Source organism: Macaca thibetana, chromosome 2 (genome assembly GCF_024542745.1).
Source record: "Macaca thibetana thibetana isolate TM-01 chromosome 2, ASM2454274v1, whole genome shotgun sequence".
Classification (NCBI taxonomy): Eukaryota; Metazoa; Chordata; class Mammalia; order Primates; family Cercopithecidae; genus Macaca; species Macaca thibetana.
In genome coordinates this window covers 165,835,125-165,851,172 of record NC_065579.1, presented here as the reverse complement: position 1 = coordinate 165,851,172, position 16,048 = coordinate 165,835,125, and the positions used below count along the sequence as shown (strand labels likewise).

General features: G+C 34.4%; 1 protein-coding gene across 1 annotated transcript in view; it reads right to left on the bottom strand.

Annotated features, from left to right (window-relative positions):
* Positions 1–980: 980 nt before the first annotated feature.
* CIP2A (cellular inhibitor of PP2A) overlaps positions 981–16,048 on the bottom strand; it is a 42,053-nt gene continuing 26,985 nt past the window's right edge. The window contains exons 14-21 of the mRNA XM_050781997.1: positions 13,903–14,098; positions 13,191–13,265; positions 12,994–13,104; positions 10,445–10,641; positions 7,613–7,726; positions 6,880–6,962; positions 5,483–5,622; positions 981–4,574 (exon numbers count right to left, since the gene is read on the bottom strand). Of these exons, the coding sequence (XP_050637954.1) occupies positions 4,404–4,574; positions 5,483–5,622; positions 6,880–6,962; positions 7,613–7,726; positions 10,445–10,641; positions 12,994–13,104; positions 13,191–13,265; positions 13,903–14,098 (1,087 nt within the window). The 3' untranslated portion in view covers positions 981–4,403. The remainder of the gene's footprint in view (positions 4,575–5,482; positions 5,623–6,879; positions 6,963–7,612; positions 7,727–10,444; positions 10,642–12,993; positions 13,105–13,190; positions 13,266–13,902; positions 14,099–16,048) is intronic.

Below are 16,048 nucleotides of genomic sequence, written 5' to 3'. Positions count from 1 at the left end.
TACCTCTTATTCCTGGTTATGTGATAATTAAGTTTTTTCTGGGGTAGTTCTGAAATGTTTAAATGAACACAAGCATAAACGAAACAAAACTCACAGAGGTCTCTGATGACAGGAAGAAAGGCAATTCGCTGCAAAATGCTTAACTGAGTGAGACTGTATAAGGTTTCAAAGTGATTTGCATGTTGAAAATAAACCATGATTTTTTGAGTTCACAATGTTCCCTCTCAATTTCTGGAGTACAGAGGCATATAATTTCAAGGACTTATCAGGCTCATTATTCACATTATAAAAAAATCAATGAAACATCTGCATTAAATAGGCTATATATATATATATATACATACACACACACACACACACACACACACACACACACACACACACACATATATATAAAAAGTCTAGGGTGTAGTGGTGCAATCACAGCTCACTACACTGGGACATGTCACCACACCTAGCTAATTCTTTTTTTATCTTTTGTGGAGACATGAGCGTCACTTTGTTGCCCAGGCTGGTCTGGAACCCCTGCCTCAAATGATCTGCCTGCCTAGGCTTTCAAAATTATGGGACTACAGGCATGAGCAGTGACCAAGTTTTAATTTTTAAAAGTTAATTATCTAGAACATAAACTCAGTGAAAGCTGGAAATGTACAATTATTTTCTTAATCCAAAATACTTTATTATGGGTAATACTCATTTAATATTTATTGGTAATCACTGAGAGCCAAGGTAAAGGGGTAAAGGGATGAGCCAAATGAATCTAATGTCATGATTTAAATAAGTAATTCTCAAATTAGGAGGTTTGGGTAGAAAAATATCAAAAGGTCTTGTAGTTAAAAAAAATCAATATGCTTAACATGCCTATTTATTTTCTTAAACTATAGAAAGCAAATCTCACATGCTTTGCTTGTAAGAATATGCACAAAAAGTACATGCTGTATTAACTGAAAAACTCTAAGTACTATATTTTAATTTTGTGAATGATATGAGTGATGTCATGTAGACTGCTATTTTCAATACATTATAACATTACCAAAATGTCCAATTTTCTACCTTTAAAAAGTAGGAAAATATTCACTTGGCAACCAACCATCAAATTAATAACTGATTCAAGTAAGAATTACCAACAATACTAAAACTAGCAGATGCAAGTTGGAAGAGAAACAGCATATATGCAGTATCTGCCCACAAACTACTTACTATTTCCAAACGGAAAAACCCTGAAGAAACTACTTTACATTGGTGCATGCAAAGAGGTGAACATACTGATGTTGACAGCCAGAGTCTTTCCATATAATTGCTTAAAGCAAAAATTATCACATGGTTTTGAGGGTTAGCTACATAAGTAGAGGTAATGCACATGTCAACTATAGCATGAAGGATGAGAAGAGGACAGAAGGACCTATATAGTTGCAAGGTTTCTACATTTTACGTTAAGCAGTACAATATTAACTCTAAGTGGATTGTTAAAGGACTTACTTTGTTAAAATTGATAAAAAAGGAAGACCTAACTCTATTTGTTTACAAGTCATGAATTTTACATATAAACATACAGGTTAAAAGTAAACTGATAGAAAAAGATGTATCAGGCCAACAGAAAACACAATAAGAACTAAGTGGCTATGTTATTATCAAATAAAATAGACCTCAAGATAAAGATTACCAAACATAAAAAGACATTTCTTAATAAGTAAATGTAACATCTAATAGCAAAATTTTGACTAGTTTTGTTACTAAAGTTTGACTGGAACACAGTCATGACTATTAATTTATGTATTGTCTGTGGCTGCTTTTGTGCTGCAATAGCAGAGTTGAGTTGTTGTGACAGAAACTATGTCCTATAAAGCCTAAAATATTTACTATCTGCCCCTTTACAGAAAATGTTTGCTAACTCTTGCAAAGGATTAAGTCACAAACAGAACACATGGCTAGTACAATGGTATACATGCCAAAAGCAAAGTTGTAAATATAGTTCATAACTATTTGAAAGGAGGAAAAGAATCAAATTATAGTAAGACTGAGTTTTAGGGAATATAACTTGATAAGTACCTATAACGTATGAATGAATGACCACACGTAGAAGTAGAAATTTAAACATATTTTCATTTAAGTGACAGTCCTAACTCATGATAGAATCTCTCTTTATTCTTAAATAACTAGTCCTTTTAAGTAAATAGACCCAAAGGGATACTGACCTGATAATTTCCTAAGACACAGCACACAGTTTCATTATTTTCCTTTTCTCCTGACATTAAATTAATGAACAATTTAATATAAACTTCAACCAACCAAATTTTATGAGACGTGTCTATTTGTTCAAGTGGCAAGTGTAAATAGTAAAAGAAACTGTGTTAATGTATACTTTGGAGACAAACTCTCCCCAGCAAAATTTTAAGAGGATGTGAGTAATCCTAATATAATGATGCACTTCCTAAGTTTTGTTTTTTCCATCAGGAAGTGGACATGCATACACACATACAAAACCCTGACTATGGTGGTGGTTCAAATTTGATTAAATTTTTTAGAAAAAAATATTTACACACACTTTTGCTTTTTAAATGAGGTACAAGGTCCAACAAGAAAACAAAAGTAAGTGATATAATAAAGGCACTCAGAAAAACAATAGAAACAATATGAAAGGTGTTACAAGAGACAGAAAGAGATAAAGGGTGATGATTAGTACTCACTTTCAAAGCTGCAGTATGGACTTTCCTCTTTAGGGAGAGAAGATTAGAAATAAACAGGTTAAAATTACATTAAAAAACGGCTACAATATATATATGGGGTAATTATATAGATCTTTAAGAAAAGGCAAACTGAGTTCTTTAAACACATACTTGTGAGAATGGGATAGATCTGTATTATCTAATAGGATGGTTATCAAAATTACATTTAATAAAATTAAAAATTTAGCTTTTTCAGTTGCACAGGCCACATTTCAAGCGCTCAATGGCCACTTGTAGCCACTGGCTATGGTATCAGACATCACAGAACATTGCCATCACAGAAAATTGTATAGGGCAGCACTAGGCTAGGCTGTCTCAAGATGTCTGAATTGTAAAGATAGACTGATTTTCCCTAGAGTTTTTGGTTCATTCATTCATTTATTTCTTTAACGTTTTGTCCCTTTTATAGAACCTTTTATTCTTCAGTCTTATCTATCCACTTAAACTTTTTCGTATTTGATTGAAAATGCATGCAACTTCAAAAGAGAAACAGAATGTACCTCCTCTATAGAACAAATAGTAATTTAAAATGTTTTACTCTGCGTAATACCTTTTAAAAAATTTCCAGAACTGCACAAATCTAAATTCACTTAAATCAAAGAGAGATATGGTGAAGAAAACACCAACTAAAATTAATGACTGTAATGGTATAGCAATAAAATCAATCAAAATATTGATGTAAAAACTTTTCTTACACAGTAGTTAGAGCATATGATTCAAATGAAAAGTACAGAAGGACCCTTGTATTTAAAAAAACCATAAAGGTATTTAACCTATGCTTTAAAATTAAATGAACCAATTAAAAACTATTTAAGACAACACATTAAATACAATTCATATCAGAATTAACAGTAAATAATATTTTTCTGAATATGCAGCAAGAGTAGAATCCAAATGATCCTTACGTAAATCAATTATAGATGATCTGGACCACTATGCAACATTTGAAAAAAGAGAAAAAAAAACACTAAATATACCTTACAAAAAACTTCTACAAGTTATTAGATTTTTTATGAGACAGCTATTGTGTTAAATGTAATCATTTAAATGTAATAGTTTAACACAATAACAGTTTTCTAATTTTTATACATTTTATTACCATTGCATTTTTTTCAAATTTAGAAATTATGCCACATGTTACTGCATTTTAAATGCAGTAATAAAAATTATTTTAAATTCACTAATATTCTCTTCTCTGCTTCTTCAGAGAAAAACTTCTCTAGCATTATCATACCTTCTCCCTTTTAACTTTACTTTTTATTTTTACTCCCTCTATATTTTTATTTTGTAATCTTTAGGATTGTTATATCAAGAAAGTTTGGTCTTAAGATCTAAATAATCACAAATGACAATAAATAAGACAGGCAACACAGAATAGAAAGCAACTAAGAAAAAGGAAAGAACCTTAGAAAAATGATAATGAAGGTTAAAAATGATTTTCTAATGTAAGAACCAAAGAAAGCCTTAAGCAATAAAAGCCAGAAACAAAAAGTAAAACTTAAACATTTAAATTTCTATTCAAACTATCAAATAAAAAACATGCATCAGATCAGGGTCTTTACTAAATTAGATAACTTATTGTTGTGAAGTCACAAATTAACTCCCCTACCCACCCCCTCCAATAGATAAATACATCAAAAATATCATTAGATTACAAATTCCAAAATGCCATAATGTCTATATACTGAGATTCACAGTTTCTGGATTTATTTTTCCACCACTTAAACTGTGGATCATTGCTATCATGTGGGAGTGTTTGTTCAATTCCTCTTGCTGAAGTTTCACCAAGGACTCTTTCTCTTCCAAACGACCTTCTAATTGTGCCTTTTGAACCTCTAGGGAGGAAGCCTAAGGAATTGGGGTTGGGGGAGGAGGAATAATTGAGAAGAAAAATAACTTTAATATTTTCTCTATACATATACTTTAAGATGCTTTTATTTTTTTATTTGTACAACAACCATTTCAAGAAATACTATATTATACTTCAGTTAATTCAATTATATGGTAGTTTAAAACGAAAAATCATTAAATATAATACAAATTGAGAACACTTTCAACTTAAGTTAATGCCAGCAGCTGAAATTTTGCAAAAAATACTACACACTACATATTAAAATTACTAATAAGATAATTACATTAAAGCAGAACCAGAAAAACTGTAAATGTGATACTAAATTTTATGCCTCTTCCGTTACTCAGTAGTAGTAGTAGATCAGTCTTTCAATCCTAGTCTGTTCTCATCTTTCTGGTAGTAAACAGGCCAGAAAGTACAATTCATAGCTACCACTCAATCTATACAACCACGGTAATATAGAAAGAACCCTGGACTCAGATTCAGAATATATACCTGCTGATTCACATATTAGCTGTGTGACTTTAGTAAGTAACCTCAGACTCAGTTTCTTCAGTTCTAAGTTGAAAATATTTATTAATATTAACATATTATATAATATTTGTTAAAGTGAAAATTATACAGCTACCTATGTATGACATCAAGTACTGGTAACCCCTTTCTGTATTCTTTGCACACTTGAAAATAGTAAGTGCTGACACAAAGTATCTGTTTAATAACTGCTTAACTATTTTAGAAAATACATTATGAAAACCTCATAACAAATGATACTCAAGCTGCTTTGAGATCCTAATATCTTCTTAAAAATTTGCTGAAGAAACAGTACATTTATTTATCCATATTTATCCTTTTCACAACAGACTTTTTCATTTTACTGCAAACGAGAAATGGAACAGATTCTTACCTTAATGCTCAGCTCTTTTCTTATCTGTTCTGTTCTGCTTAATTCTTTTCTAAGAATATCAATGGTTTCTTCCTTATCTTCCCTTTCCTTTTGTAAGGTTTTAATCTTTTCTTCTTGCACTTTTGTTTTCTGATGCAAATCTTAAAAAAAAAAAAAGTCAAGTATATACTCAGAGGTCTTACACTGACTACTCTGAAATGGTTTAGTAGCTACTATAAGAGCAAAAGAAAAATAACTAGAACAATGAAGAGAAACTTCTTTTTTATGACAGTATTCTATAGAAAATACCAAATCTCTATGTCTTTCTTCCATCCTCTGTTCCAAATATAACATGCTATATAGGTGAAGGACAATCCTCAGAGTGTAAGGGTTAGAAAAGGGAGAGCTACAACTATGAAAAATTATATAGTTAGGTGCCTGCGCTCTAAGGCAAGTGAGAACAAAAATGTTTTTCTGGATCATTTCAAATATACCATTAAGAAGCTAGTAACTAAAAGTTACCTAATACTGCCACCTGCTGTTATGTTCCTTAAACTTTTTTTCATTTTTAAAAGGGCAATCCATAATCCTAAATTATTTAACGAAGGAACAGAAAACCAAATACTCCAAGTTTTCACTTCTAAGTGGGAACTAAACATTGAGTACACATAGACATAAAGATGGAACTAATATATACTGCAGACTAGAGTTAGCAGGGGGTTGAAAATTACCTATTGCTACCTATTTGGTACTATGCTCACTACCTGGGTGATGAGATCCATACCCTAAACCTCCATGTCATGCAAGATACCCAATGTAACAGACCTGCACACATGTCCCTTGATTCTAAAAGTTGAAATTATAAAAAAACTAAATTAAATTAAATGGGCAATCATCTCTTTCCTCTTTTTCTTTGAGACAGTCCTGCTTTATCACCCAGGTTGGAGTGCAGTGGCATGAACATAGCTCACTGCAGCCTTGATATCCCAGGTTCAAGTGATTCTCCAACCCACTTTAGCCTCATGAGTAGCTGGAACTACAGGTGCACACTACCACACCTGGCTAGATTTTTGTATTTTTTGTAGAGATGGGGTTTCACCATGTTGCTCAGGCTGGTCTCAAACTCCTGAGCTCAAGAAATCTACCCATCTCCGTCTTCCAAAGTGCTGGGATTACAGAAGTGAGACACTGTGCCTGGCCAATTTCTTATAGTTCCTAAATTTAAAAAATGTACTTTTTCAGCTTGATCAAACTGAACTGCTTTTGTGAAACATTACGTCAAGAAAAGGGAAGCCATTTCAAATGTGATTTAAGGTTTAAAACAATAAGGGAAGTAGAAAATAAAAAAGCAAACAAAACTACTCATGCTTCCAAAACACATTAAAAATAGACAATGTATTAAATAAGAAGCCACTTACTTGCTAGCTTATGTTCTCTGTCTACTAGCTGATTCTGTACTTCTTTTCTCTGTTCTTCTTTCTCTATTAACTGGGCAATACTTCTGAAGTTATAAAAAAATGGAAGAAAACATTAATGAACCATATGCCATTTGTAACTTTTTTCCCCTAACAAGCACTTTGGGAGGCCAAGGTGGGCAGATCACAAGGTCAGGAGATCGAGACCAACCTGGCTAACACGGTGAAAACCCATCTCTACTAAAAATACAAAAAAAAAAAAAAAAAAAAAAAAAAAAGGAAAGTCTCGCTCTGTCACCCAGGCTGGAGTGCAATGGCAAGATCTTGTGCTCATTGCAACCTCTGCCTCCCAGGTTCAAGTTATTCTCCTGCCTCAGCCTCCTGGGTAGCTGAGATTACAGGCACCCACCACAACACCCAGCTAATTTTTGTATTTTCAGTAGAGACAGTTTCACCATGTTGGCCAGGCTGGTCTCAAACTCCTGACCTCATGTGCTTCACCCACCTCAGCCTCCCAAAGTGCTAGGACTACAGGCGTGAGCCATCACGCTCGGCATTTAAAACAAAATTTCTAAGAACAGCAATTGCCTGTGAATTCCACCAAATATATATCTTATATCTAAAATAAGTGACAATTCTATTAATTTTATCAATAAAAAACAATGTTCTATATAAAGAGAATCATTTTGGTTTTGAAAAATCCCACGTATTCAGAATATAGAACTAGAGATTTTACTTTTCATTTTGTTCCCTGAGTGACTCATTCAACTTTTTCACTGTCTCAATGTGTTTATTCAGAGAATCACATGTGATCTGTAAATCTTTATTCTTCTTTTCAGTACTTTCATTTCTGAAAAGACAAGAAAATGAGTTGGCATCATTATGGAGGAAAACATGAAGGAGAAAAGAAACTCAATAGTGTTTTCTTTACTATCTCTTCTAACCAAATTGCATATGCTAGAAGAGAAGGAATGTTATGAACAAGCAGGACATAAACAGAATTTGATCAACTCTAAAAGGCAGTAAATACATGTTTTGGTTGACAGATGTAGTAAAAATTACTATGAGATAGAAATGTGTGGGGCATTAATCTCATATTTATGGATATAAAGCCTTATTTTACAGATGATATTGCATTACATAATTTGCTATAAATAAGTTTAGGGTTCTACATTTGTCTCTTTAAAACTCTGCATCTAATAGTCCTATTTATTTTATCTGCAAAGTAAACACAGAAAAAAATCCTTTCTAAAGTGATACTTTGATACTCAACTACCATAAGCATAAAATGTCCTTTTTATTTCACTAAGTACAAAGATTTTAAAAAAGCAACCCAAAAACCAAACCAAAACAAACAAAAGAAAACCAGTAGCCAAATTTGGCTAGCAGTTTTTGTATCTAATCCATATAGAAATTTCAACAATCTGAGTTTGAGTACCTTTAGACAGTCCTGACCATTACAAATGACCTTTTCCCCAGCCAGCTTCATTTACATGTTATCCATTTGTCCATTCAAGGAATTTCACCTTCTGGCCCCTAAATCACTAGCTGGAACATAAGCAGGTCTTAGAAACCACATATTTTTCTTGGACCCTGCCTATCTGTTAGGTTCTCTATGTGAGACATAGCAGGGACCCCCTTTTTAGGAGGTCTGAGGACCTCAAGCTGGAAAATAAAGGAAAATCCTGAGTTCATTCAAGGGAAATTCCAGGGACCTAGCTAGTCCTAGAAGTAAATAAGTAACTTGTTAAACAGGAAGGTAATAGTAGCATAAATCAATAGTTAACAATCTTAAGAGTACCAGAGAGACTTGATTCTTTATAGAACTTGAAGAAAACAACTTAACACATGTCCCTGAGTTGTATTTCAGAGACCCGGCCCTCACTGAGGAACCCCACTGACCAGATCCATTGACAAGTAGACCTCAGATAAGGGGGAAATTAAGGCTGAATTTTAACAACTGTTCTTTGTTCTAAGTTTCTTTCTCACGGTCTTGAACAAAGTCACCCTCCCTAGCTAGTTCACATTTTTCTACTGACCCTAAATTTTTAAACAAGGCTGCTCTTCCTTAACCAACTGCAAATTGAAAAATCTTTGGGTCTACCCATCACGTGTAAGTCCCTGCTCCACAATATCTTCTCCTTTAAACTGAAACCAATGTGTAACCTTTATTGATTTATGATTTTTGCCTGTAACTTCCACTTTCCTGAAATTTACTCCTGCCTTTAAAAATCCTTGCCTGCAAGCTACTGGGGGATGGTCAAGATTTGAGCATTTGGCTGCCTGGTCCTCCTTGCTTGGCACCCTGCAATAAAAGCCTTTTGTTCTATCACTGCAAACCTTGGTGCAGACACTTGGTTTTACTGTATTGAGCAAACGGACCCCATTTCAGTTCTATAACATATTTTCTTCACTGCTGAAGTTCTCAACCTGGCTTATTGCTAATACCACACTTTATCAGTGGTGCCTCAAACAATCAGACTTTGTAAAAAGTTGCTAGGGAAAATATCCTGCTAAAAAATTACTTTGTCATCATTTTCTACATACTATTCATTTCTCACCCTTCATTATTACTGATAGGCAAATAAGCATATGTACCATGCCAAGCTAAAAATTTCTGTATCTCTGTATTAACAGCATAGAACGACCTTAAAATATAAAGTAATAAACAAGTTCCCCCAGAGTGCTTTTACTTTTATTGGTTGGTAGAAAATACATAATTGTTCCTGGTCTTCCCTGTAATTCAGAAGTTTTACAATTGGCGTAAAAAGGTAAGAGTTCATAAGGGAGGGAAAACCAATCACACTTTGTTAGTAGGCACACAAATTGGTACAGGCTGAGCAACACTAATTTGAAAATCCAAAATCAGTCTAAAATCAAAAGTACTCTAAAATATTAAACTTTTTGAGTGCTACCATTGTGTTCAAAAAGGATACTCAATCTATCACATTTTGGAGGAAAATTTAAAAATATCTATCAAAATATTAAATATACATACCCTTTAACTTAGCAATTCACCTATGCAAACTTATTCTACAGATATAATCACACATGTAAGTAAACTATAATCAATGACATTAAGAGATGAGTTAAACACACCTAGATTTCCATTCTGTTAGGCTGAATGATATGAAATTGCCAATATTCAACTACTTTTGATCTGCAGAAATGACCATTCAACCTAATACTAATTTGACAACCAAGTTTATTTAGAAATTATTAATGAAGTGCCTAACTATGCAGCAAGCACTCCTGCAGGCCCTAGGGATCTGTCAGTGATCAAAACAGACAAACTTGTCCTTGTGGAGCTTATCTCCCAAATGACTGCTGACTGTATGAATACATAAAAGTCAACTGGAAAGACCTGTATTTTGTTTACAACATTGATACTGAATTTGAGGAAGCAACACTTCATTTCATGACGACTTAAGTTTCTTGCTAATTACTTACCTTATGTGTTATCAGAATACATGAAATGCTTACAAAAGGATTTTCGGGTCTCAGAAAAAAAAATGCTGTTTGTTCATTCTAGATTCTAACCTTACACAGGAGATTTTACTTTATTTACCTCTGAAGAAGTTCCATGTAGGATTTTGTCAGTATTTCATGCTCTTCAGCCACAGACTCTAACTTCCTATTATGTTGAAAGAGATGCTCAATATCACTCTGGGCTCTTTCTGATTCAACTTGCTGCGCCTTCAGCAACACACTAAGCTCTTCATTTTTTTTCTCAACTTCTCTCAACATACTAGCAAGTGTCCGTGCCTTAAAAAAAAAAAAAAAAAAAAAAAAAATACTTTTCCATCATCTATATCATATGCTCAACACATACCTAGAATTTAAAAGTTTACTAAGTAACTAATAAGCTGGTATCTATTGGGTCATGCAAAGCTGTATTAGTCATATATACTTAAATCTTTACTTCTAATAAGTTGGATACTGTTACGATTTTTTATTTAATATATTATCTGATAAAAACAATCTCACTATGATCAAATTAATGGAAATGGATACAACTGCAGCAACATGAAGGTAGCGCTACATACAGTATTCAATTAAAAAGGTATGGTCCTCAGAGGTAGCCATTAACACTAAACTGCTAAGTGTGCACACCATCAGCATTCTCATTTCAGGTGAGAATTAAGAACAAAATCTTAACGACATCACAGATGCTTAATCAAACACTTAAAATTAAGCTAGTATAATCAAGGAATGTAACCTATACCATAACCTGCATGTATTTATTATGTGATATGAAACACTAAAAAAGCAGAAAAGTCACTAGAATAAAAAAACTCGGTTCCCTCGAGCCCTTTGGACTTTATTTTAGAATGCTAAACAAAACCCTAAGCCCTTCTTTGTTTTTATGATTTTGTAAAGAAGCTATATCCAGTTATTTAGTACTATTTTTATAAGAAACTTTTCCAGTAACATGGATAAAATACTAAACTCTCTAATAAAATACAAGACATGTCCAACAGACAGATAATGTAAGAATGTGCTATGAGAAGAGAAGGAAAAATTACTTTAATATCACTAATGTTCTTTCTTGTAATTTGTGACAAATTCAACATACCAGTTAAGACAAATGAAACCATGTTAAAATAAGAAAAAAAGAAATAAATACGGGGGAAAAAAAAAAGAATATCATTATTCTGAAAATACTTAAGAGGCATTTTACTAGTCACTCATTTTGATGCATCTATCAAAAGCCAGGAACACTTTATTATAATTCATTTATTATAAATAATATCAAGTTGTATAGATTCCATTTGTATCTGCTGGTAGTTTCATATTGCTGAAGTAAGTTCACTCAAGGTATACATTATATATGTACATAGTAGAATGCCAAATTTACTGAGCATCTATAACGTGCCGAGTGTTATGCTAGGGCCTGGAGCTATAGAAGCAGTCTTTGATACCATGAGTGGTGGGAAAAAAGAATTTCCACATGGTTTGAAAAATGTTATTGATAAGCATAGGTTTGATACACAGAGGAAGGATCGTCAAACATATGTGTGGGAAGGAGACCAGAGTAGGCTTCTGGGTAATGGGGGTATTTTAACTGAAATCTGAAGAATTATGAGTTAGGCAGAAGAGAGGAAAAGGTGTTCCAGACATGCTAAGTCAAGGAAAGTCGAGGAAATACCAGAATATGTCAAGTTCCAAAAAAAACACAGTAGCCTAACATGGTTGACTGCAAAGAACGCGCAGAAATGAAAGATGTGGATTGAGGACTATGTAGTTAGATTCCTTATACGCCAAACTAAAGAATTTTAATGATATTCGGAAAGCAACAGCAGCTACTGTGAAAGATACTCAGCACAAGAGGGACAGGATCATTTTACTGCCTTAGAGATCCCTGGGGGAGGGGCTAGGTGAAGGGGTAGAACCAAGGAAAGATGACTGGCTATAGAGTAGCTGAGAAGAGGGTAGAAGACTACAGGTAGGAAGACTAACTGCTCTGCTATGATTCATACAAAAAAATGAAAAGGATTCAGCCTATAACAAATAGTGGTAGAAACAGAGATACGGCAGAAAAGAGTAATATTTAGAAGGTAAAATTAACTGGACTTGGTGAATAATTACAGGAGGTAAAAACTGTGTGATTTCCAGGGTTATTTGTAGAACACTAAAAACAGCAGAGGGAATACACAAGAATAATTCTAAAAAGGAGAGGGCGATTAGTTCATTATTGGTTATGTTGAGTTTGTGGTATTTGCTGTATATTTAAATGGAGCAACATAGGCACTTGGTGCTCAGGAAAATGATCTGTGCTTGACATATAAAATTAGGAACATTACTATTTTGGTAACCACTGAAACCACAGAACACAAAACTGAAGGATAAAGGTTTAGAGCAAAATCTTCAGAGTTCCCAACACTTAAAGGTACAACATAAATAATACAGGAAAATAATACTAGATAGGAAAAAAAATCAGATAATGATGTAATCAAAATTAGAGGACAGAATTTCAGGAAGAAGGAAGTAGGCATGTCAAATGCTAAGGAGAATTTAATTCAATTAGAGCAACAAATACACAACTAATATTTTGCATGTTTTACTTCATTTTTAAAATTTTTCTAGAAATCAGATGTGTCTTTATATTCTACACACCTCTGTTTCAGCTTGAGTTCTTTGACAGCGATGCTGAGCAATCAGTCTATCAGCTTGTGCAAGGGCTAGAGCTTTTGTTTCCAAAAGATCTTGTAGCCTGCTTTCTTTGGACTACAAGAAAACATATCATTAATTTTCATTTTAGGAACACATCTATTAAAGCATATTATACATCATTAAAATAAGCTTATACTCACAGCTAATGTGGATAGTTTCATTTCATATACATCCATTATGTCAGATATTCTCACATCACAAATCTGATCCTTTACCTACATTTTAAGAAAGTAAAAAAAAAAATCTGAAAATTTTAATAAAATATTTTGACACAATGACAAAATAAGTGCCTACTTCAAAACTAAATCATTAAAACTTAATGATGAGTAACAAAATAAAAACAAATGCTACATCAGAAAGGTCACAAATATTTCTCTTTTCTTTTTTGAGATGGGTCTCACTCTGTCACCCAGGTTGGAGTGAAGTGGTGTGATCGTGGCTCACTGCAACCTCTGCCTCCCGGGTTCAAGTGATTCTCCTGCCTTAGCCTGCCGAGTAGCTGAGACAACAGGCATGCGCCACCACGCCCGGCTAATGTTTTGTATTTTTAATAGAGATGGGGTTTCGCCATATTGCCCAGGCTGGTCTTGAACTCCTCAGCTCAGGCGATCTGCCCGCCTCGGCCTCCCAAAATGCTGGGATTACAGGTATAAGCCACCACACCCAGCAAAATGTTGAAATTTTGACTGATTTTTCTTCATTTCCAAATTTTCCAGAATATTGTTATTTTTTATATTAAAAAATAAGTTTTCAATAGTGAAATCTGTACCTAACAGTGTTTAGATACACGTTATAATAGGGGCTGACATGTAGCTAATATGTACCAGGTTATAATTGCTATTTTTCACTCACCACCATTCCAGACTGAAGTTTCTCTATTAATTCTTCAATATTCAATCCAGGAACACCATCTTTCAAATGAGGAGGAGTTAAACACTTTACTGATGTAGGAAAACTGTGATTTGATGATTGCCAGGGCATTTTTCTAGGTATATGTTCTGTTTCCTGTTGTCTATAGGCATTATTTGCTGCTATACTTTCTCCAAGTCTGAATGGGAGTCAAAGAAAGGAAAAAAATATATATGAAAATAGAAAAAAAAGGCAGACTTAGTGTAGAATTAGGGAATCTTTAAGAATGGGTCCTTTTTTTGAATAGATGTCTTCAAATAATCTTGGAGACCATGATGAAATGAAGTCTTCGGAAATATTCCAAATTTTCCAGAGCATCTACTTTTCTGTTTCTAACCCTTTATAATGACAGTTTCACTTCTGGTTTGGAGGCATGGTAAGACTAGTTTATGAGTGTGGATTATCTGTAATAAGTACAAAGTTATTGGTACTGGTCAGAATAATGTTCTTATTCATGGGGGATATCACCTGGCCTTTACATCCTTAGTCCTTTACCTTTCTCACTCAGTACATACTTTTCACCAACCTGACTTCCATTCTAGCCCTTTAAAATCCTCTCTTTCTCCTACCCCAAGCCTTCATATGAGCTGTTCCTTTACCTGGAACATGCTTTCTACCACATCTCCACAGGTCTGGCTCCTTCTTATCATCAGGTCTTAGTTCAAATTCACCTCTTCAGAGAGGCATTCATTAATGCCCTATATAATACTATTATTAACCACCCATCCTCTCCATAGTGAAGTGAAAAAAATATTTTTTTCACTTATCTCTTAACTAAAGTACAAACTGCATGATGGCAGGCACTCTGTCTAATTTACCATAGGCTGGGCATGGTGGCTCACACCTATAACCCCCGCACTTTGGGAGGATCACTTGAGTCCAAGAGTTCGAGACAAGCCTGGGCAACATGGTGAGACCCTACCTCTACAAAAAATAAATACATTAGGCAGGTGTGATGGCACACGCCTGTGCTCCCAGCTACTCAGGGGGTTAAGTAGGGAGTGTCACTTGAGTCCCAGAGGTCGAAGCTGCAGTAAGTCATGATCACACCACTGCACCCCAGGCTGGGTGATAGAGTGAGACCCTGTCTCGAAAACAAACAAGTAAATACACACACAAAAAAATCATACCTACCAATGCATCCATAATATACATTCATTCAGCTTATTAAACTGCCCAAGATAATGTCAAATAAGGGCACTAAATAGCAAGCATAAAATGGACACCTGAGATAATGCTCAAAGAGAAAGTTATATACAACACAAATAGGATAGGGAATGCCAAGACACAGTGAAAATGGTGGGAAGGCCTCACATACAGAGGCAGAGGATAAGACTCCCATGTTCAGTGAGGCTGCAAATTTCCCCTTTGAAGCTTTTGAAGTTTTGTTTCATGTCAGATTACCAGTTTATGCAAGTAGGCCATCACAAAATAGAGCAGCTTTATAGACCACTTTTAACTTGTAACTTGAAAAGCTTCCTATGTTATTTTTGTTGTTGCTGTTAAAAAAATTTATTATAAAATTAAGGGAATTTTGGTTACATGTTCTCTAGGTCTTACATCCCATACTTTAACTCTTAAGGTATGATGAGCTAAATTGCTAATTCTAAAAAGTGGAATTGCTAAATCAGTGAATAGCATATAGCACGGACCAGCACACTTTTTCTTATAGGTCAACAGTAAGTATTTTAGACTCAAGAGCCTACTTGGTCTCTGTTACAATTACTCAATTCTGCTTTTATAGAGTGAAAGCAACATAGAGTATAAAAATGAGTGAGTGTGGCCATATTCTTTTTTTTTTTTTTTTTTTTTTTTTTGAGACGGAGTCTTCCTCTGTCGCCCAGGCTGGAGTGCAGTGGCCGGATCTCAGCTCACTGCAAGCTCCGCCTCCCGGGTTTACACCATTCTCCTGCCTCAGCCTCCCAAGTAGCTGGGACTACAGGCGCCCACCACCTCGCCCGGCTAGTTTTTTGTATTTTTTTTTAGTAGAGACGGGATTTCACCGTGTTAGCCAGGATGGTCTCGATCTCCTGACCTCGTGATCCGCCCGTCTCGGCCTCCCAAAGTGCTGGGATTACAGGCTTGAGCC